At 57.5% G+C, this 23,709-nt stretch overlaps 4 protein-coding genes across 4 annotated transcripts; all 4 read left to right on the top strand.

The window, feature by feature from the left end:
- Window positions 1-4,869: 4,869 nt before the first annotated feature.
- B0H18DRAFT_1125903 (uncharacterized protein) lies at window positions 4,870-7,361 on the top strand (the record flags this gene model as incomplete). Its single annotated transcript, XM_048035083.1, has 3 exons — window positions 4,870-5,029; window positions 5,083-5,559; window positions 5,884-7,361. The coding sequence occupies 3 exons, from the start codon at window positions 4,870-4,872 to the stop codon at window positions 7,359-7,361; spliced, it is 2,115 nt and encodes a 704-aa protein (XP_047886286.1).
- Window positions 7,362-7,936: 575 nt separating this feature from the next.
- B0H18DRAFT_887592 (Endonuclease/exonuclease/phosphatase) lies at window positions 7,937-8,998 on the top strand (the record flags this gene model as incomplete). The annotated part of the gene is made up of 1 exon (XM_048041187.1): window positions 7,937-8,998. A coding segment is annotated over one exon (1,062 nt), but the record flags the coding sequence as incomplete, so codon positions are not given.
- An 8,387-nt stretch (window positions 8,999-17,385) lies between these two features.
- On the top strand, window positions 17,386-18,486 carry B0H18DRAFT_857153 (uncharacterized protein; the record flags this gene model as incomplete). Its single annotated transcript, XM_048039666.1, has 1 exon — window positions 17,386-18,486. A coding segment is annotated over one exon (1,101 nt), but the record flags the coding sequence as incomplete, so codon positions are not given.
- Window positions 18,487-21,089: 2,603 nt separating this feature from the next.
- On the top strand, window positions 21,090-22,026 carry B0H18DRAFT_1046952 (uncharacterized protein). The gene has a single exon (XM_048030819.1). It carries the CDS (start codon window positions 21,189-21,191, stop codon window positions 21,720-21,722), a length of 534 nt encoding a protein of 177 aa, XP_047886283.1. The 5' UTR covers window positions 21,090-21,188; the 3' UTR covers window positions 21,723-22,026.
- The last annotated feature ends 1,683 nt before the right edge of the window (window positions 22,027-23,709 follow it).

Here is a 23,709-nt window from a genome sequence, read left to right as displayed (position 1 = left end):
CCTGTGCTCGATGGCGGGTCGGAACTAGACGAGGAGCCTGGCGCTTCGTATGATAATGAGGGCACACCCGGGACTGGCTTCCCGCCTGCTGCGCGAGGAATGCGACGGACGAACCATGTTTGCTCTATCAAAGCTTGTTTCAATCTACTGGCGCCGACGAACCCATGGCGGATGTGTGATGTCTGTCGGGCGAGGGACCGGGCGCATCGCCGGGAAAAGGCTCTGAGAGATAGCGGGGTGATCACCACTCCGCCGCCGCGGGCGCCCCGGAAGTCGAAGGATGCTGGGGAATCTTCAGCTGATGGAGCCGGTCAAGAGCCAGTTGGAGGCGATGGGCAGACGATCGGCGGGACAGGCGGCGACCCACCGAAGAAGCCCAAGAAGAAGAAGAAAAAGAAGAAGGTGGCTGAACCAGTCGCTGTCCAGCCTGAATCCGGTGGAACTGGTGCTGCATCCGAGGTGGAGCAACAAGCAAGTGATGTAGACTTGTCACCGGGCGAATCGCAGGCCGCAGGATTGGTGTTCATGGCGCCGTTGCTGCCACCTAAGGTATGTTCTGAGATGAACGGGATAGAGTGGTCTCTCACTGTCATGATTCCATCTGGTTACGAAGTCCCCACCTCCGTCAATCGTCCAACAAGCTCCGCCATCAGAGTTATCCGCGGACCCTCTGCCGCTCGCCGATGTGCTGCCTACAGAGGTCGTGCCTCCCGCTGCGAGCCCTCTTCCAGCGGCTGTTGCATCCACGCGCCCTTTTCAGATCGTCTCAGCTGAGGAGATAGCTTCAAAATCTGCACAGGCTGAGAGCACCGCTGCGGCTCCCCGGAAGAAGCGGAAGGTCCAGAACAGTACAGCTAGCACGTCCAATGCTCCTGTGCAAATCAACGCTGAGGCATCGACTAGTACCGCTGGCGTTCTGGCTTCTGCGCCTTCTGCCCCGGTGCTTCCACCGCCAATTCAACCTGCACCTCCAGCCATACATGAAGTGCATCCGCTCCCACCATATCCTATCGATGCACCTCCGCCTGCCGCTCCGTACCCTCCATACTATGTGCCCCCGTACGGCATGCAACCATACGGCGGTCAACCCCCGTACCCGTATAGCCATTATGGTCCGCATTACCAGTATCCTCCGCCGCCCTATGGATATCAGCCGCCGTACGCACCCTACTCACAGCCTTACGCATATCCGCCCCTGCCACCGTACGCCCAACCACCGTACGGACCTCCACCATATCCTACGAATGTCTCGCCGCCACCCCCAGTGCAAGGAACGTATTCCGTCTCCGCGGATTTCGTCTCTCGCACAGACTATGCAGCAGAGTCACAGAACGTACGGCAACAGGGCGCCACATCGAATGGAGGCCCGCCCGCGCCGCACTATGCGACGTTCTCCGCGAAGACCGGCGAGCCGCACAATCGAGCATCGTCTATACCATCGGCCTTGCGGCGCAAGCGCCCTCTGGAGGGCGAGGGCATGTTCTTTGCGGGCAAGCAGCCGGCGCCGAGTACTAGCAGCTCGGTTGATCAGCCAACTTCTCCGCTGGTGCCTCCGGCGGTCCCACCTGCCGACAGTGAGGTCGCCGCTGACGTATCGAACAAATCGAGTGGTCTAAATGATATCGATGCAGTAGTCCAAGCGGTGCGTCCCAGACGAACGCGGGCTACGCAGCAGCACTAACTAGGGGTCGTCCAGCAGATGTGTAGCAATCAGAAGTGTCACCGACCGCTATCTGCCAACCACAATGGCAGTCTTTGCATACGTTGCAAGGAGCGTCTAAGGAAACGCTCCGAGAAGGCGAAGCAGCGCTTCAAGCTTGAGCCGCGCAAGCTTGCTGGCAAAGCCACGGTGGCCACCGATCGTCGTAGTACTGGCGAGGACGGGGACGAGCACGCGCATGCGGTTGGAGTAGAACACGTAATGAGTACGTGAAGCAGCATATGTAATTAACCAATATGTCTCTTGCAGCATCATTCCTGACACTCCATGCGAGGCTGCGACTCTGAATCAGATCATTCTCAGAAGGTGGCCTCGGCTGAAATCTCAGATTCAGAGCTGAATACCGTATATATATCGCAGGAGCAGGAGCATCGGCAAGCGAAGCTCAGGTACCTGCCGGTGGCCGTCTTGCATCTGTCAAAACATTACCTATAACCCCTGCTTTGTTACTAGTTGCTTCCATGTCCCACGTGCACGATCGCTGTGAAGATGACTGCACTAGCAGCGATAGCGTCCTTCGAGGAATGAAGAACCTAAGAATAAGGGATTCCCCCGGGAGGGCGTCGTCGTTGTCGACGATGCCCTGCGCAGACCTCCTCGTGGTCCCGGGGGGTGAGTAGTCCCGCAAGGGATGAAACGAACATGCGCTATAAGGCCTGCACTCCGCTGTTAAGCAGAGCGGCCGGGACTCTGCGCCCAACGACATCCGCTGCGACGGTTGCCAATCCACCCCTGTGTGGCACATGAGAGACTTCGTCTCCTCGAGCTCTGCTTTGCCAAGCTCCAATCCCCATCCCATACAACGTTAGTTCCAACCCTTCTACTACACTACCCAGCACGCCCTTGCTACCGGTTTTTTCTCTCTCTCTTCCCATCCCATACGAGGCATACCCAGACGCCAGCCACGGTGGCTGAGTGATGTTTACGTCAGCATCCAGCCACCAGACGCCCAACAACTAATCCATAACATTCTCACGCCCCAGGTGGCTCCAATGCGACTGCTCTCAGTCCCAATCTGAGATACGCTAGGCCCTCAACCATTCCATGTACCCATCCCAGGTACTTCATGCCTTTCTTCCCAATAATCTTGAGGCCGGCAACACCCAAGCCGCCTCACCCTACACCCTCCCTTGCGCGCTTATGCTCCCTGCATCTCCCACGTTCACTCCGAAATGATCGTACGAATTAACGCATAACGGCATTATGCTGCCATATAAACGCTCAGCTCCTCTATAAGAATAACTCCAACCCTTGGCTGAACAGAGAGTTCCAGACGCACCACCAACTATTTTGACAAACCATGCCCAACCCTCCCTACTACCATCCCAGCTGCCTCCCAGCCCACCTCATCGCTCCGCCCCAGCAGCAGATCCCCAACATCAGGAGACCTGTCCTTGCGCCACCACCTCCGCCAACCCTCCCTGCTCTCCATTTCTCCTCCGATCCCGAAACTGCAGTCCCGATCGAAGTGCGAGGACGACCAGAGAGGCAAGGCGCGTTCCTAACGTGGATAGCAGATGAACGCCCAACTGAACGAATTCGGAGCGACCAACTCGTGCGACTCTCGGCCGGCACCCTCCGATCTGGCCTAGGCCGCCTCGTGACCATCGTCTTCACCCAGCGACACTGGGTCACGTGGTCAATCGAAGGGGCGCCCGGAAACTGCGGCCTACGCGTCCCGATCTCATGGACCCACCTCAGCATCGAAGAACATCAAACTCACAATCGCCTATATCGTCACCTCCCCGCTACGCCTGCCCCCACCGATCCTTAATAGGAGACCCTCTACTGACGGGACCCGCCAACCCCTACGAGTTCGACGACGACGATGATGACGTGCTGCCTATCCCACGACCCTAAACGCGGAGCACTTCGGGCGGCCCCGCTCACGTCACCGTGACTACGCTCGGCCTCTACTCCAAAAATAGGACCAGCACGTGAAGCAACCAACGCCGGCACCCATACTGACTCCCTCGATCATCACCCGCACTCGAAGCCGACCCGTGAACTGCGATCAAAGAACCGCAATGGACCCTGACCAGGACCCTGTCCTACCGCCGCCCGCACGCACGTAAGCATTACTGTCATACTGTCAAAATCTCCAGGCCGTGGGCACCGTGCGCGCCCCGCCGTCAACTGCATGATCCCTCTCTTTTCTACTATAACCCACGCTCACGATGTACCAGCCTCCGCCCAACACTGGAACGATGAACATCGCTTTTGCGCAGCCAAACCGCGTAAAGGTCACTGTCGCCAAAGACCGCACCAACTCAGCAGCATCCCCGCCTCCGCGGCGCGTGAACATGCATTCCGTGAACACCGCCACCGCCGCACACCATCAGAAAGTGTCAAAAACAGAGTTTAACTACCACCGAGAGAGATCACCCTAAACAGTCCGTACCTTTTCCAACAAGTCCCCGAACTCACCCTGACCTGATGGCCTTGCGCTCGACCAGCGCTGAAGACATGCACACACCGATGACAAGCGATGCAGACCACGCCGCCTTCACCTCCACGGCACCAAGATGTCGCAGCATACTCTAGCAGTATTGCTTCGAGCCTACTCATCACGAAACGCACACGATCACGACTTACCATTCACCTCCCAGTCAATACGGCTACGATTTCAGACGACGCCCTTGGTACGCACATGCAGCGCCCAGCTGACAGCCGCGTGAACAGGAACGAAGATGACTAGGTAGATTACGGCTGTCGACCCTCCTTAACACCACCTCGAAACGGCGATGCGCGAGAACCGGACAACGCATACCGACGGTCCAATATTACCTCGACCAGTAAGCCCGTCACCACCGATCCTAAATGACCGCGCCGCGATAAATAGCCCAGCCGGGAACGCCATATTCCAGTTCTCCAGTTTCTGCTTCCCGCGCCCTCCAGCTCCCAGCTCTAACCTCTTGCACAATGCACCCCACCCTGACTCCCACTGCCTCGAACGACGGCACCGGACAGCCTCCCGCCGCCGACTGCCCCTCCGCTTCGATCGAACGCCTCCGCGCAGCCTCGCTCGTGAAGTCCTCTTCCCCGATCCGAGTCAACGCTGAGCCGCTCCCTCCGCCAACCGGCAATCCGTGGGGTCTCCCCGCGCGATCTCCCCAGTCAAGCGCTCGGGCTTCAGCTATGCCGCCGTCATGACCCGTCCCGCTTCGCCCTCGTCTGCGACCAAGGTCCCGCCGGCCGCCGACACCGCGAATCCGGCCCTGGGCGAGCAATACAAGGACACCGCGGCCACGACCGAGATCGCGCAAACTGCGTCGACAGAGACTGTCGTCAACGCAGTCGAAGTCAAAAGTAAGCCTATCTTCGTCTTACCTCCACATCTCCCCCTTCCTCACGCCTCACAGCGGAGGAGATCGAGCCCGACCTCAATGTAGGACGCACCCGCTCGGGCCGTCGTCCCTCGGCGTCGAAGAAAAGAGCTTCCAAGCCCAAGGGCAAGAAGACCCATAGACGCGACCGGAAGCCTCCGGCTGAAACCGAGGATGAGCTCCACGTCCCCAGCTCGTCTGAGGCCTCCGCCAAGTCCCCGCCGCACGCTACGCACCGCCTCACCAGCGACACACGCAAACGTCGCCGAGTGTCCACCGACACCGGCGACCACGACGAGAACGCCGGAACCGTCAACCGCGTCCAGGCCTCACCGTCTCCGACTCCCCGCGACGCACTTCACGCTGTCGACGAGGCCATCGTCATTCTCTCGTCCCCGTCTATCGGCGATGACAACCGCACTGACCCTCCCGCTATCACAACCTCGGACATCGAGCCGGAGGATGTAATCATGCGAAGTCTCGATGACAACGGTCCTCCTGCCCTTAGCCCTCGTACGTTCAACGTCGCATCTTCCCATGCCCTGAACTAACCCACTGTTCGCCGGCCGCCGCCGCGCACTCCCGACGCATACAGATGACCGGCAGGCATCGCTACGTACCCGCCAAGCTTACGGCAGCCCGTCCTGGATCCGCCGTTACCTGGAGGACCAAACCCCGAACTTCCACAATCTGCCGTCTTTGTCGGCGCGCGTATATGTGGAGGGTGACATAGAGGGTCAGCAGATAGTTCGTTGATAACATACTTGTATCAGTCCCCCTGACTCGAATGACATAGACCTATACACGCCTGCCGGCTCACCTAGTACGCGCCCTGAGAGAGACCTCCCTCCGCACCTCCCACCGCTCGACGACTTACCGCGACTCGCCCCCTCGACGCACGGACCACTACCCTCTTCCTTGCGCAAGGCGACGTCACCTCTCCCGCTCTCTACGCACCTGAGACGACTGATGCATCGTGTACCCGCGCTACCGCGACCGAGAAAGGAAAAACGGTGCTCCGCCAACCGGTGGACGGCCCATCTCGCTTCCCGTACGATGACGCTGCTGACGGCCCGCCCCCCCTTGTTCGCTCTCCCTCTATCCTCCACCCCCGGCCTGTACACTTTGCCCCCGGCCCTTTCCACAACGCACATCCTGGCTCGATTGCCCCGCTCGCACCCGCTCCCGCTCCTAACCAACCCCCAGCGGCACCTGCTGGACCTATCGCCCCGCTCGCGCATGCGCCTGGTCTGCCGCCAGCGCGCATGATGACACGCACTCCCCCGGGCGGGTGGCATGCGATCCAAGGCGACGATCTCGATTGGGCCTACCGTAACATCCTACAATCGCAGATCGACGAGTGGGACCTCGAAGAAGGTGAATCGATCTTTATCCACTTCTTAGGACAGGGCAGCGAGGACAAAGGCCAACATGGCCGTCTAACGATGGCAGAAAACATCTTCCACTCGCGTCTGAAAGCCCCGAACGCGAGGATCACACAGCCCATCGCTGCGGTCAAACCCACGACGCCGAACGCCAAGCCCTGGTTCTATCGCGTCAGCAACCTCACAATTGAGCAACGCATCGAGTTCTCGCGCCGCCCCTTCATATCCACCACTGACGGCACCATTGGCGTCTTCACCACATCGCGCATCCCCCCAACCTTCATCGGTGGCTGGTGGCACCCAGAACGCCTCGGTAAGACTGACGAGGAGATCGTCGCCGGTTTCCTGAAAGGCCTCACCTCAAAGGAGATATACGACTTGACTCGCTCGCTCATCGCGGTCGACATCGGCACAGACGGCCGGTGGCGCCACCTCACCGTCGACGACGCCCATCGCCTCGTTCTCAAATCCCTCCGAGTGCGCCAGATCCGGGTACGAGTCGGACGCGACGAGACCGATGAGGAGCCCGTTGTACTCCTCTATATTGAGTCGCCCACCGCCGATGCAAATGGCTGGCAAGCGTTCCGCTCGCGCCTCCGTGAGTTCGCATTTGGCGGGAAATACGCTGGCCCGCCTACGCTCGTGACGCAGGCTTTCTTCTGTCTGTATTGCCACAGCACTGATCACCCGCCTAACTCCTGCACTCTCCCTACGACACCTGGCTGGCATGGCCCATCCATGGACCAGGTCCGTGAAACGATCGCCGGCGCACGTCGCGCCATGGAGGCTGAACAGCGTGCTGAACAGCGAGCAAACAGTGGTGGACGAGGAGGCCGTGGCGGCCGCGGCGGTCGTGCGCGTGGAAATGGACCCCGCGGTCGTCGAAACGGCGCCGGGGCACGACGTGGCTCGCACAATGACTACGCCTAGACATCTACTGTACTTCCTTCGCACGTGTCCCCCCCCGCTTTCTCTTATATACGTCGTTGCTCCAAATATATGTGACCTTTGCGCATGATTTCGCTGGACTCCCCGTAGCCTTTCTAAAACCTCCCCCTCGCCTCGAACAATGTATTCACTGACAACCTGATCGCTGGGACTCGGATGGCCCACACTTACTGACCGCCCTGCGGGACAGGAAAGCCGGACGACCCTGGCGTGATTCCCCAACAGCTCTGAGGGCACTTCTAGACTTGCTCTGGCCGAGAGGCCGCGCTATACCTATAGCATGTCCCCTGAAGAGACCAGGAGTGTCTCTCGCCTCCGATGGATCGTTGTAGTCGGATGTGCGTACCCCAACGGTGAACTTACATATTGAACAACCCCCCACGGACGAATATCTGGTTCCCGGCATACCTCTCCTCCAACCGAGAGAGACCACCGCGTCCCCCGCCCTTGCTGATCTCAATGATCGGATGGAGGAACTCGGCGACGGGGCTACCTCGATCCATACACTCAGTTCGCCCGCCCGAACTGACCGGGATCGCGGTCGACCACCACAGGCAATGCCGTGTCGCACCACTGGGCATTCTGACCGACCCTCTGGACGTCACACAAAGGCAAGCCTTAACATCTGCTCCCTAAATCTAAATGGGAGAGGCGGCCCTGTCGGCCCTCAGAATTGCAAGTGGAACGAGATCAACCAACTTGTTCGGGAGGACCGAATCGGTCTCCTATGCTTACAAGAAACTCACTTGAGCGCTGACGACTCAGACACCGTCAAAAAGCTATATGGCAGGTGCCTAGCCATATGGAACTCACCTTCAACAACGGCGTCGTCACAGCAAGGTGTTGCCATTGTTCTCAACCGCGAACTCGTTGATACAGCTAACGTACACTTCCAAGTACTAGTCCCTGGTAGAGCTGCCCTACTCCGACTCCACTGGCATGCCGAGAAACGCCTCACCGTTCTAAATGTATATGCCCCCAATGCCCCCCGTGATAACGCTGCCTTCTGGCAACTCCTCCTCAGCATGGCAGAGAGAGGCAAATACCAAACTCCAGACATCCTCGCGGGCGACTTCAACATCGTTGAGGAAGCCATTGACCGACTACCAGCAAAGGAGGATAATATCGCCGCCGTCACCAGCTTCCGTGACCTACTACGTCGCTTCCGCCTACATGATGGCTGGCGCACGTCTGAGCCCACCCGTAAGGAATATACGTTTCCTCAGCGAGGCAGTTTATCCTGCTCACGTCTAGACCGGATCTATGCCTCCATGAACCTGATCAATTCCTCCCACACCTGGACGATACGGGCCACAAGTGTACATACCGATCACAAACTTGTCAGCGCTGCCCTTACCACCCCAAACTCGCCTTTCATAGGGCGCGGCCGGTGGACGATGCCACTGCACCTCCTGTCCGACGTCCAGTTCATGCAAGATGCGTCCGCCCTTGGAAAGACCGCGATGGATCGAATGAAGACGCTTACAGACGATACGACACGCACCCCGGGATACTCAATACAACACATACATGCTGCCTTTAAACGTGACATACAGACCCTAGCACGGCAACGTCTCCGAGTGAAAACTCCAAAACTGGCCGCTGAGATTAAACGCCTGACTGCACACCTCGTTGAGATCGAGCGCAACCCTGCCTTCACCACGTCGGCCACACTACTACACGCTGCGGCAGCTGTCAACAACCGTATCCTTGAGCTTGAACGCCGCCGATCCTCGCTCGCAAAACTTAACACCACCACAAGATATGTACTGAACGCGGAACGCGTCACAAAATACTGGTCGATGATTAATAAAGACCGTAAACCCAGAGACGTAATATACTCACTCCGTGACCCGAAGTCCACATCCCCTACTTTCGCTCGACGCTCAGACCGAATGGCGACTATAGCGAGAGACTACCATGATGAGATCCAATCGACGGATCTCCCAAGTTGGTGCCCGGCAGCCTGTTGGAGCAAACGATCCGTACGTCGTACTCAACCGGCTTTCCGGCCTCCTCGTATACCCGCTATCTTTCTTTTATGTACCTTTGCTTACGCGCTGTCCGATGCGCCCGTCCGTTCTCTTATCCCGCCGCGTCCGCCGTGCGCACCCGTACATTCATTACCATACGAGGACATTGATAGTCCATCTCGTTCCTGTTCCTGCCTGACTCGCTCGCCCACTTATACCCTCGCTCGTACGCCCATCGCCCTCAGTCTTGCTATCCCGAGCACGAACTGAGGGTGAGTTAGTTAGTTTGTCTCGTCCTGCACACAGTCACTTACACTACCTCTCGTAGCCGTCGTCTTGACTGTGTACAGGTATGCTTTAATACAACTCAGTCTTGCTATCCCGAGCACGAACTGAGGCCGTCGTCTTGACTGTGTACAGCCCGACGACTCGTGCTCGCCACTGTTGTTGCGTTAGGTTATGAGCCCCGCGTTCTAGCCGTAACAAGACTCACCTTTGCTCGCCTCACTTGCCCATTCCTTCCCTACCCGTCCTAGCCCACTGCCGCCGCTATGACGAGTACGTCACTCGCCGACTACAGCTCAGCTTTCGATAAGCTTGATGCTACGGGGAAGAATTGGTTTACCTTCCGTCAACGCTTCCAAATCGCCGTGAAGCAAAAGGACGCATGGGACCACTTCGATGGGACGTCGCCACGCCCGACCCCTGCCGATGCCGCACACGTCACACCAGCCGAACAGACGACCTTCACAGCCTGGGCGAAGAAGGAGTCGTTAGCGATGTACCTCCTCACTCAGAAACTCCCCGACATTACCTTCACGAAGCACGCCCGGAAGGAGACGGCGGCTGCCATCTGGGCCGCCATCGTCCAGGAGTTCACCTCGAAGTCGATGCTCATACGTGCGAACCTTCGCACCCAGTTCTTGACTATGCGTGCGACATCTGGCGCGAACCTCCATACCGAGCTTGATCGCCTGCGCGTCAAGTACGAGGAGCTTCTGACAAACGATATTAAGGTTAGCGATGCCGAATACGCTGCCTTGGTCATCAACTTCCTTCCCGAGGAGTTGTCGACCTTCGTGTCTCAAATCTCTGCCACCGCGAAGTTCGCCCGTCGCTTCCAGACCACGCCGATCGCTCCGCTACTCGCCGACGCACCGACGGAAGAAGCCCCTGCCCTCGACGCAGACTCTCTGATGGAGATCGCGCTGGAAGAGTGGGACCGTCGTTTTAGTGGAAACCTGAAGGCCAAGGCCAAGCAGAAAGACGCCGGCGTCGCTGCCAGCGTCATGTCGACGGAGAAGCCGAAGGGTCGCGGTCGTGGACCTCAGAAGCCCGTGGGTGTTTGCTGGAACTGCGGAGGGAAGGGCCATCGCCAGGATCAGTGCCCGAGTCCGAAGGAGAATGGCGCGAAGAGTGGTGACTCATCTGGTACGCCTAAGCCTGCTGCTCGAAGTCCAAACCCGCGAAGGGCAAGGACGGCGCTGCCAACGCGGCTGCGGCTGCGGCTGCGGCTGTCGCATCGCTCGACGAGGTTGCTGGCGCGTGGTCCGCCTACGTTCCCTCGCTCGCTTCCTCTGACGAAGGCACACTGCCCGAGTTGTTCGACGACGATGCTCGCTCCGACATCACCGGACTTACCGAAGTGTCGGACACGGACTCGATGCCATCCCTGCAGACAGTGTCAGCTTCGAGCGACTCCGGGTCTGTACGCAACGACCTACCTGCGGATAACGACGAGTTGGACATGCCTGCCCCCGACTCTGTGCCTGTTGCCGCTCGAGCTGCTGTTGTTGCACGCTGGGTCGAAGACGTCTGGGTCGCGACTGATGCCGGACCCGAGCCTGTAACCATCGCCACCTGGATGCGAGCTGTCGAGGAGGAGCTTCGTCTGTTGGAGGATCCGGTTGATGAACCCGAGGATCCCGACAATGTGTATATTACTGCTGCTCCTGCTAGCGCATTCGTCGCTACCGAATCTACCATCGTTGACCTCTATGATTCTGGGGCGAGTCACCATATGTCGCCATATCGAGAAGACTTCCTTACCTTCCACGAGACGAAGCCGCAGACGTTGAACGCTGCCAACCAGCAGCAGTTCCAGGCTACTGGAGTCGGTGACATGGTTGTCTTTGTGCCGAACGACCCATCGCCTCGTTCGCCGATCCGCCTGACACGGGTGTTGTACACGCCCGCTCTCGGTTTTAATCTTGTATCGATTGGCCGTATCGACGACGCCGGATACACCACCACGTTCGCCAGTGGGAAGTGCATCATCGCCGACAAGGACGGACGTGCTGTGGGCACCATCCCGAAGTCCCGCGGTCTCTACATGGTAACGCGCACACGCGTGGACGGTTCAGCCAATGCCGCTGCCTCAGTTGAGAAACTCACTGTCATGGACCTACATCGTCGCCTAGGCCATATCGCGCCACGCGCCATCCGTGAGCTTGTGTCGAGTGGTCATATCCTGGGGGTGCCCTGGTGCCCTCCGACGAGCCGGAGACATGTGATGTGTGCACGCGCGCGAAGCTGACCGCAAGCACGTTCCTGCTGTACGCGAAGGTCAGCGTGCGGAGGAGATGGGGGAGGAGATACATTCGGACCTGTGGGGTGCAGCCCGTACCACTACAATCGGAGGTCGGAAGTTCTACATCACCTTCACCGACGATGCGACACGATGGACGCTACTCTATCTGCTGCGGCTGAAGAGTGAGTCGTTCACAGCATTCAAGGCGTGCGAAGCCTGGCTCGAAAACCATCACGGCAAGCGCATCAAAGCCTGAACACTGATCGTGGTGGAGAGTACCTGAGCGACGAATTTAAAGCTCACCTTGAAGCTCGTGGCATCGCACACAAGCTATCTGTGCACGATACGCACGAGGAGGCCGGCGTGTCGGAACGCCTGAACCGCACGTTGATGGAGAAGACCCGCGCGATGTTGATCGCGGCGGAACTCCCGGCGTTCCTCTGGGGCGAGGCCGTGATGCACGCGGTCTGGTTGAAGAACCGCACGTCGACGAAGGCGCTCGACGGTAAGACACCGTTCGAGGCTGCCAACGGACACCCGCCGCGACTGACTGGACTGCCAGTGTGGGGTACAGTGGTGTGGGTACACGACACGTCGACTGGAAAGGTTGGCGAGCGCGCGAAGGCGGCGCGCTGGGTCGGGTACGACGCCCAGAGCAAGGGACACCGGGTGTACTGGCCTGAGGGTCGGCGCATAACAGTCGAGCGCAACATCCGCTTTGGCAAAGCGGATGCCCCTCCTGTCGTCACCGAGGATGTCGAGCTTGAGGGGGAGTCGGAGCCTGATGACAAGCCCGAATCCGACGCTGATGAGGAGAGCTCTGCTGGCGAGCAGGAGCCTCCCATCGCGACCGAGCCATCCACCCCGCCGTCGGCCCCGAAGACGCTCGAACCGCCGCCAGCGCCGCGGCCGGTACGTGTGCGAAAGCCGTCGCAAAAGGTCAGCGACATTCTCGAGGGCAAGAGCGCGGACGACGTACCGCGCGGTGTCCAGCTCCCTGCAGAGGATGCCCCTGCTCAAGCCCTGGTCGCCGAGCTCGTTGAAGAGCTGAGCGGCACCGCCATGGCTGCACACGTCGCCGAGGCTGAGGGCTTGGACCCGCAGTCAGTTGCAGAGGTCGAGAGACGGCCGGAGAAAGAGCGTTGGTGGGAGGCGATGCGTGAGGAAGTTCGTGCGCTTGAATCGCACGGCACCTGGCGTCTCAAACGGCCCCCGCCGGGCGCGAACATCGTGAGTTGCCGATGGGTGTTTCATGCGAAGAAGGACGCGGCCGGAAGCGTGTACCGCTACCGTGCACGTCTTGTGGCTCGGGGTTCTCACAGGTGCCAGGGGTTGACTTCTTCGACACCTACGCGCCTGTCGCTCGGATGGCGTCCATTCGCACCCTGCTAGCCTTTGCGGCGCGTCACGACTTCGATGTCCACCAGGTCGACATAAAAAGTGCTTACCTGAATGGTGAATTCGAAGAAGATGAGGTCATCTACATGTCGCTGCCGCCTATGCCGCCTGGTTTGAAACTCACCGAGGATAAGACCCTGGCGCTCCGTCTGCTGCGCCCGCTGTACGGACTTCGCCAGAGCGCCCGAAGCTGGCACAGGAAACTTCGAAGTGTTTTGAAGGACCGCCTCCGCATGTCCCCGTGCGACGTGGACCAGGCCGTCTTCTATCGCTCGGAGCGTGGCAAGCTCATTGCGATGGGCGTGCACGTCGACGACCTGACGATTGTTGCGTCAGTCGGTCTAATGGACGAGGTGAAAACGAACTTGCGTAAGGATTTTCAGATCACCGACGAGGGCGAGATCCACTGGATCTTAGGTTTCGCGGTCCAGCGCGACCGTGAGGCACACACCCTGTCGTTGTCCCAGGTCAGCTACATCGAGTCAATCCTCCGCCGATACAACCTCGAAGATGCGCGACCTGTTTCCTCGCCAATGGACCCGCACGTCCAGCTCTCCACTACGCAGTCGCCGCAGACGCCCGCCGAGACTGCGGAGATGCGCAACATCCCGTACCGCGAGGCTGTCGGTTCTCTCATGTACGCCTCACTAGGGACCCGCCCCGACATCACCTACGCCGTGTCGATCCTCGCGCGTTTCTCGCAGAACCCTGGTCGAGCACACTGGGAGGCTGTGAAGCGAGTCTTTCGGTACCTCGCTGGCACGAAGACGCTGAAGCTTACCTATGGTGCGACCTCGCTGGATCTCGTTGGCTATACCGACGCAGATGGGTCGACGCACGAAGATCGCAAGGCGGTCTCTGGGTACGCGTTTATCATCGACGGTGGGGCTGTCTCTTGGGCGTCGAAACGCCAGGAGCTGATCTCCCTGTCGACGACCGAGTCTGAGTATGTTGCCATTACTCATGCGTCGAAGGAGGCCCTCTGGCTTCGCTCGCTCATCGGACAGGTCTTCCGCCCCTTCACCGAGCCCGTCCCTCTCAAATCCGACAACATGTCCGCCATCTCGCTCACCCAGGACCATCAGTATCACGCTCGCACGAAGCACATCGACATTCGTTTCCACTTCATTCGCTGGATCATCCAAGACAAGAAGATGAAACTCTCGTATTGCCCTACTGACGAGATGATCGCCGACACTCTTACCAAGGCGCTTCCGAGCCCGAAGGTCAAACATTTCGCTGTTGCGCTTGGACTCCTGTAGGATCGAGGGGGAGTGTTGGAGCAAACGATCCGTACGTCGTACTCAACCGGCTTTCCGGCCTCCTCGTATACCCGCTATCTTTCTTTTATGTACCTTTGCTTACGCGCTGTCCGATGCGCCCGTCCGTTCTCTTATCCCGCCGCGTCCGCCGTGCGCACCCGTACATTCATTACCATACGAGGACATTGATAGTCCATCTCGTTCCTGTTCCTGCCTGACTCGCTCGCCCACTTATACCCTCGCTCGTACGCCCATCGCCCTCAGTCTTGCTATCCCGAGCACGAACTGAGGGTGAGTTAGTTAGTTTGTCTCGTCCTGCACACAGTCACTTACACTACCTCTCGTAGCCGTCGTCTTGACTGTGTACAGGTATGCTTTAATACAACGTAGTCTTGCTATCCCGAGCACGAACTGAGGGTGACCGTCGTCTTGACTGTGTACAGCCCGACGACCGTGCTCGCCACTGTTGTTGCGTTACAGCCCAAGAGGCCGCGATGGCGAACATCCTGTCTGAACTACCCTCCTCCTTAGACCGAGAAGACCTCGAACTCCTGTCGTGTGACGTCAGCCGAGACGAGGTGAAGCAAGCCCTACGCAGTACTCAAACCGGCCGCGCCACTGGCCTTGATGGTATCCCATACGAATTTTGGTCCGCCCTTGCGAAAGGTGACTCCTCGGAAGGAGCATATAATAGTCTTGATTACCTCACTCTCGTCTTCAATGACATCGAGCGGTACGGCGTGACCCCAGACAATAATTTTGCAGACGGATGGATGTGTCCCCTATACAAAAAGGGAGACAGGCGCGAGATCAGTAACTACCGACCCATCACCCTCCTGAATTCAGATTACAAAATCTACACGAAGGCTCTCACCACTCGTCTCGGCCAAGTTGCCGACAAGCTCATCCATAGCGATCAGGCAGGTTTTGTCCCGGGTCGTCACATCGAGGATCAAACCCAAACTTGTCGAGTCCTCGTCGATTATGCTGAAGCTGTCGACGACAACGGAGTCATCGTTGCCCTCGACCAAGAAAAAGCATATGATAAAATAGACCACACCTATCTATGGCGCACGCTGGACGCCCTTCGCCTTCCTCGCCGTTTTATCAACAAAGTGAAAGCCCTATATGCGAACGCACATACCCAAGTCATTATCAATGGAGAGTCTAGCTCTCGCTTCCGGGTAACCCGAGGCGTCCGACAAGGTGACCCTCTATCCTGTCTACTCTTTGACCTGGCGATTGAACCTCTCGCCTCCTCCCTTCGTCGGTCAGACATCCATGGCTTCCACATACCCGGCGCGGCTGATCGGCTCGTGACGAAGCTCTTTGCAGATGACACATCCACATTCCTGCACCAGGATGACGACTGGGATCAGCTCTGGCGTGTACTCTCTGACTGGTGTACAGCATCCCGCGCCAAATTCAATGACGGAAAAACCGAAGTCATCCCCGTTGGATCAGAATCCTACCGCCATTCTGTGCTCACAACTCGTTGCCTGAACCCCACCGATCCTGCTTCTGCACCCATCCCTCCACATGTCAGAATAGCTTCCGACGGCGAACCTGTGCGAATTCTAGGTGCATGGATAGGCAACACTGTCAGCCAAGTTGGCGTTTGGGCTCCAGCTCTCCAAAAGATACACACCTTCCTTGACCGATGGGGCAAATGCAGACCATCCATGCTAGGGAAACGCCATATTGTACAGATGGGGCCGGGCGGCATCTCCCAGTATTTAACGGTAGTACAGGGCATGCCACCCTCCATCGAAGCAGAACTCACGAAGGCCATCCGCGTGTTCATGTGGGGCAGCGATACAATCCCTCCTATAAACCTTTGCACCCTCCACAAGCCTGTCAAGCAAGGTGGCCTCGGCCTCCTGGATATCAAAGCACGGAACGAGGCTATTAACCTCATGTGGCTCCGCCGCTACCTCACTCTGGATAGCGACCGTCCGGTCTGGGCTTTCGCTATGGACGCCATCATAAGCAAACACGCGACACGCGACGCAGGCGCGATACGAGCCAAAGCCCAAATCAACACTTACCTCCAGAACTGGAGTCCGGCACTCCATGCTAGGTCAGGCCTCCCGTGGTACATACGGGACATGCTCTCCGTAGGCCGTAAATACGGCGTACACCTCGAAGCCCTGAGGGTAGAACAGTCGCTTAAGACCCAGCTGCCGATCTGGTACCATATTGGAGCCACCAAGGTCTTACGCAAGCTAAACAACACTAAGATCAGTGACTGCCTGCGAGACCACCACGATATCGCCCTCGTCACTGACCTTCTCAAACTAACCCAATTCACCTGTGGCAACTCACCTCCGAACCGGATGCCGCTCTGGGGCACGAACAACTGCCCCTGCCCCGAATGCGCACTCTCGCGTGTGCGCGGCTGCACCCACCCAGCAAAGTGCCGCGACGCCGCTTTCCGTCTCCTTAGTGAGATTGGACCCAAGTGGAACCCCTTATCCTCAACCCATAATGATGGACTCACACTTACAACCAGGCGACGTTCCAAGAACCTCGGGGCAAACGTTGACGAGGGCGACACCCTCGTTTTTGATCCATCCGTCACGGCTCGCGGCGGCCTCTCGGAGTCCTTCCGCGCTTTCACCACCTTAAACTCCACAACATGGCCCCCGTCACACCGCATGCGCCCCGGAAGAGTAGTACCGGAAGAAGCCACAACGGTATTTCTCTTCCGCACTCTACCCAACCCTGCAGGGCGTGCTGAAAACGATCCGCCTACTACCCCTCCACCCTTGCATGCTGTATGGTTCGGAGTGGCAGACCCGCGGAACGTAACTCTCTGGCCAATACGAGACGCCTCCACACATTCGGAAGTCCCCGCCGACCTCGTCGCGGCAATCTACGCTGTGAACGTCACGCCGCTTGATGCCCCTCTGCACTTCCTCAGCCCCTCGGATGACCTGGTTGAGCTCCTCTTCGACAAGACCCCGCTATGGGAAGACCAAGGCTGGATTGATGTCGCCTCTTCTGACTATATGCGGGCCCTCCTGAACAGATTGCGTCAACGCTGTGCTCCCACCTCCTTCGGAAAAATCACAACACCCCACCTCTGGAAGGCCCTTGAGTCCGCACGGCAATATATGTCCAACGCGCTTCAACCTTCCCTCCCCCAGACGGGCCCGATTGACCTGGCACGCGACCCCCGCTTCGACGTCTCTGGAGCTCGACTTTGCTCTCTAACCCAAGCCCTGGCCTACAAAGGTATCATTGCCTGGACTGCTGCACCTGTACGCGCAGTTACGGCCAAGAATATTGATGCACTACGGACTCACAACGCTGCTAGTATGGGCACCCTCTCGGACAGCGCACTATGGACTAGCTTGCGCCACCGGGACTTCAGCCGAGCTTTTTCGATCTTCCTGTGGAAAAGTGTACATGGTGCATTACGATGCGGGCCTTACTGGCTCAAGATCACCAACTACACCACCCGCGCGAACTGTAGTTTCTGCGGCCTTCTTGAGACGCCGTCCCATATCCTTTTTGACTGCACGGCAACCGGTCAAGAACTTATCTGGCATATAATTGCCACACTGTGGAAGAAGAAGGGCCTTCCTTGGCCGGCCATCTCCATCCTCGACGTCCACTCTCTCGGACTGAAGCTCTGGACAGATCAGAAAAGCCGTGTCAGGATTGGCGCGACACGCCTCTGGCGGATCCTGATTTCGGAGGCCTCTCACCTCATCTGGAAACTCCGCTGTGAAAGAGTCATCGGCCACTCTGATGAGCCAGGCTGGGAGCATAATGACCAACAAATCCGACGACGCCTCGCCTACACATTGAACAACCGTCTCCTAATAGATGTTGCCGCAACTCAGAGGAAGTTCGAAAAGTTGGCGCGCAACTCCGAACTCGTGATCGCAACGTGGAATAGTACGATCCACGATGAACTAGCGCTCCCGGACGACTGGACAAAGTGCAAAGGTTTTTTAGTGGGTAGTGTCCCGGTTTTACGTCTCGATTTGAGCCCATTCAGCTGTCTCATGGAAGGTCATGGTACAGCCGACGCGCAGTCTCATGGAATGGGATGGGATGGGCCGACCTCGGCCGACCGCAACTGTCTCATGGAAGGTGATCAAGTCGGCCGAGCGCAAGGCGGGCAAAGCGGCACAAGGCGGGCAAGGCGGTGCGTGGGACGATTGGCTGCCCCAGACATTCTCACCCAGCTGACCATTCTGTCTCGCCCAAGACAATGCACTATCCGACTCTCGGCTGGAGAAAATCTGTAGCCGACCACCGCCTTGATTCAGCCGACCTTCTTGTCTCGCCCAAGACGATGCACTATCCGACCGTCGGCTGCAAAGCTTTTGCAGCCGACCACCGTCTTGATCCAGCCGACCTTCTTGTCTCGCCCAAGACGATGCACTATCCGACTCTCGGCTGGAGAAAATCTGTAGCCGACCACTGTCTTGATTCAGCCGACCATTCTTGTCTCACCCAAGACAATGCACTATCCGACCGTCGGTTGGAGAAGGTTTGCAGCCGACCACTGTCTGGATTCAGCCGACTGTCTTGTCTCACCCAAGACAATGCATGAGCCGAGCATCAGCTGAGGTATCTTTCCTGGCCGATATCCGTCTTGACTCAGCCGACCTTCTTGGACCTTCTTGACCTTCTTGACCTTCTTGACCTTCTTACTCACTAAGACCTTCTTGACCCAAGGTAACTAATGGTTGGCTCATCTTGGTCAATACCAACGTGTTAATGAGGTATCTAGGTGGGCAAACACCAATGAGGTTTCAATGTGGAAAGTGTCAAGGAGGATATCAAAATGGCGAGCATATTGAAGAAGCCTTCTTGGAGGTGTCAAGACGGACAAGTGAAGACAGACAAATCAAAACGGGCAAGTTAAGACGGACAAATTAAGGCGGACAAGTTAAGACGGACAAGTTAAGACTGACAAGTTAAGGCTGACAAGTTAAGACGGACATTCTCAAGACGGACATTCTCAAGACGGACATCTCAAGACGGACATTGTCAAGACGGACATTGTCAAGACGGACATCTCAAGACAGACAAGTTGAGATGGACATCTCAAGACGGACATCTCAAGACGGAGAGCTCCTTGGAGGTATCAAGGCGGACTGGTCAAGAAGCCTCCTTGACACTCACCGTCTTGAATCGTGATAACCTCCTTGACATTGACAAGGCAGCAAGTATGCATCTTGTTTCTTGACTCGACTTGAATGGTATGTACGTGCAAAACTGTATGCTGTTTGCTCATTGGTTTGGGGCCAATGGTGTGGATGTATTATTGAACATGTCCAATATATGTTTGTACCGTGACTGTGTCTATAGACAGTCATTACGGTGTTGAGGTGCAATACACCATGTAGTAACTGTATATCAGCAAATAGAGATACAATGGTAAGACACTGAGGTATTCCTTGTTCTGTTAGAGTGATTCCTGAATGGCTCGCAGCAATTGACAATGATGATACTTCGCTGATCTACTGTATTTGCTGTGGAACTACATGTAGTAGATTAGGGAAGCCACTCACGTAGGCCATTAGCCTCATTGTTGTGTATGTAAAGAGCACTTTGGCTTTGTGTAATCTCAGCTCGTATGGGAAGAGGATCTCAGGATATGTTTCAAAAATGACATGTTGTTTGGAGATATTGAGAGGCATGTGGATTAAATCTCAGCTTCTGCAAGACAATTGTTTGAATCAAGTACATACAGAAGTTGTATTCATGCTGTGTCTATGGTACATGTGGCTGCTGGCAATTCTCTGAAGCAATCTGGCAATGTTATAGCTTGAGATAGCTAAGAAGGTTATACATGGAGAGCATGTCTTAGACAAACACACCCCACGTTCAATTCTCACAGAATTCTATACAAGCCATGTACTACACATAGTCATGCTTGGTACAAAGTCTCATAGCATATGGTGGCTCAGAGGTGAAGTTATAAAGAGAATGAGACCATCTCGGGTGACTCGGGGACATGGCCGAGGCAATGTCCGAGGGCAAAACACTGGAGAGTGTTCACGCATTTAGTGGGTGCTCTGACCACTATCATTGAGTTCGTGTACATATCTTCTAGTTGTCCACTCCTTTGTACTTCTATACTATTGAATGCTGATAGAGGTTGTACTGAACATATGATCATGACATCCCGAAGTCTATATCAAGTGTAACTGCAGTACAGTTACGAAGAGTGTATGTGCATGTTGGGCCAACTGACAACGAGTTTCATTGCTCAAAGCGAACCATCACATCCATACAGTGACAGAGTATGAATTTGGCAGTGTTGGCCATAGGCAAGCTCGACTGGAACTATATTGAGCAAGCCTTATAGCAACAGATCACACTTCTTGTCCATGCTCTCTCTCGTCTGAAACTGCCCACAATGCTGTTAACAAACAAATCTAGTTTATATCGGAAGTTTGATCTAGTTTGTAGGCTCTTACAGTTTTAGTACACCGAGACTTCAAACAGACAAGAAAGCGAGCACAACTAGAAGGAGAATGTAACGGTGGGTGATTGATAATGCAAGATGGCAGGTAGGCGAGCAAGACGGTGGGTGTGCAAGACGGCGGGTGTGCAAGACGGCAGGTGTGCAAGACGGCGGGTGTGCAAGACGGTGAATGTATAAGATAGCAGGTGAGACATGCCGCACCCGCAACGAGCGTACCCGTATCCATGGGTGGTGCTACCTGTATCCTACCCCGGTTCACTGTGGGTTGGCGTACCTCGGTGGTCCCTGCGCGGGTTTGGGCTCGTTGCCCGCGCCCGCCGCCGTCCTCCTCGCTCGCTTAGGCTTACTCATCCCTGCTTCTTACGCGCCATCCGCACGCCCTCCCACCTGCTCGGCGCTGTGCCCACGCCCACGGCGCGCTCGTCGGCTGCATTTGTACGCGGGGCACTGGCCCTGTGTGCTCGTGGTCGACGTGTTCCGCACACCCCGGCCCTGTCCATTGTCTGTCCCGTCCTGAGCTCATGCGCGCGCGCGTTTGTTGGCCGTGTTTGCGTGCTGGGCGGTTGCCCAGCGCACACGCGGTCGGCGTGTGCTCCCGCACGCCCGCTCGTCCGCCCGCCGCCGTTCATCGGCCGTGTCTGCACACGGGGCATTGGCCCCTGGGTACATGTGGTCGCCTTCCGCGTCGCGCCCCACGTCGCCGCCGCCTTCTGTGCCTACCGTTAGTGATTTCGCTTGCGTGTGTTTGCACTCACATGTGGTGGGCAATTCCCCTCGCCCGTCATGCCCATCGTGCGATACATCGCCGCGTCGCATACTCGCCTTTTTGCTCGTCCGGGGCCCGCGCGCGCAGTGCGCTTGTTGGCCGTGTTTGCATCCGGGGCAGTCGCCCTATGTGCGCCGTCCGCCTTCTAAGGTATCCGCTCACTCGCTTGGCTGCTCGTCGTCTTGCCCGTCTACTTGCCCGCCGTCTTGCCCGTCTACTTGCCCGCCGTCTTGCCCGTCTACTTGCCCACCGTCTTGTCCGTCTACTTGCCCCCCCCCCCCTGCCCACCTGCCCACCCACTGACCTGCCCGCTGACGCGCTCGCCTTGCGCGCGTTCGTTGGCCATGTTCGTGTGCCGGGTAGTTGCCCAGCGCGCGCGCGGTCGGCGTGCGCTCCCGCCCGCCCGCTCGTCTGCCCGCCGCCGTTCATCGGTCATGTCTGCGCAAAAGGCATTGGCCCTTGGTACACGTCGTCGCCGTGCGCGTCGTGCAGCACGTCGCCGCCACTTCCTGTGCCTGCAGTCAGTGATCTCACTCGCATGTGTTCGCACTCACGCGCGGCGGGCAACGCGCCCGTTTTGCCCGTCATGCGACACATCACCGCGTGTGCGTACCCGTCTTTTTGCTCGCCCGTCTCACCACTCGTCCACCCCCGCCCTGCTTGTGCTTGCACTGTCTGGGCGCCCTTGTACGTTGCCATACCCTGTGCCCGCTGACCTCTCGCACTCCTCCCAGCTCGTCGTTGTGTCCGCGTGTTGTGTCCGCGCGCTGTGTCCGCGTGCCATGCGGTGAGCTTGCATCTGGGGCAGTTGCCCTATGTGCGCCCGTCGCCGTCCTCGCGTGTTGTCTCACCTGAGACCGTGCGTGGGGGTACTCACCTGCTCGAGTTGCCCGCATCCCCGCAGTCTTGACGCCCTCGTGGCGTTTCCGCGTGCCCTTGTGGCACTGCATGTGGCACTCCAGACAGTAGGCCGGTGAATTGGCAGGTGAGAAAGACGGCAGGTGAGCAAGACGGCAGGTGTGCGAGACGATGGGCGTGCAAGACGGTGGACGGCGGGTGAGTAAGACGGCAGGTGTGTGAGACGGCGGGTGTGTGAGATAGCGGGTGAGACGATAGACCGGCGAGACGGCGTGCGAGCAGGACAGCAGGACAGCAGTGGGGCGAGGGTATGCAGGCGATAGGGTAGGCGGGCAAGACGGTATGAGCGCAAGACGGCGAGCGACAGGTCGCCTGGTGAATGAGAGGGCAAGGCGGTGCATGAGAGTGAGATCTTGAGAGCTGACGCACTGACACGTTGAAAGTCTCCGAGTCAACGCGTCTGAACGCGTGCCCAGTTGTGACGCGCCGCGCTGCACTGCGCCACGATCGCACTGTGCCAACCGACGCTTTGAGCACGCAAGAAGAGCCCAGCCGACCGTAAAAGTATTGATTACTAGGATCACTACGGTACTGTATACATCACCCCCAGCCAAACACATTATACACCTATGTCGGCTGCACGATCCTCATCGTACAAGCCGACGCGTCGGCCGCCGTCGACTCATGCGATGGTATTCCGCGAGACTGCGCGTCGGCTGTAGGATGAGGATCGGTCAGAAAGCGCTGCTTGGTGTGTCGATTTTGACCCGGGTTGACGAGTCCCACACTGACTGTATAGTCGTGCGTAAAAGCATTTTTCTCCTTGGATTGCACTAACGAAGACCCGTTCGCAAGCTGGATACGTCGGGGCTGACCAATTGTCAACTGCCGCTATCCGTACAGCCCTCCAAAAAAAAAAAAAAAAAAAAGAATAAGGGATTCGTCAGACTCGTAAAGGACGTGGTAGGACAACTTTCGCTGCTTATTCTTGGCATTTGGTTCTTATACCTTCCTTTCAGGAAGACAGTCGACCTCTGACAGAGGCACCCGGCGAAGTCAAGCCCCTGGAGGGTCCTGTGCCATCACGCT

Source organism: Fomitopsis serialis, assembly GCF_022376445.1.
Source record: "Fomitopsis serialis strain Sig1Antser10 chromosome Unknown B0H18scaffold_173, whole genome shotgun sequence".
Taxonomy (NCBI): Eukaryota; Fungi; Basidiomycota; class Agaricomycetes; order Polyporales; family Fomitopsidaceae; genus Fomitopsis; species Fomitopsis serialis.
This window is presented reverse-complemented; position numbering and strand designations above follow the sequence as displayed.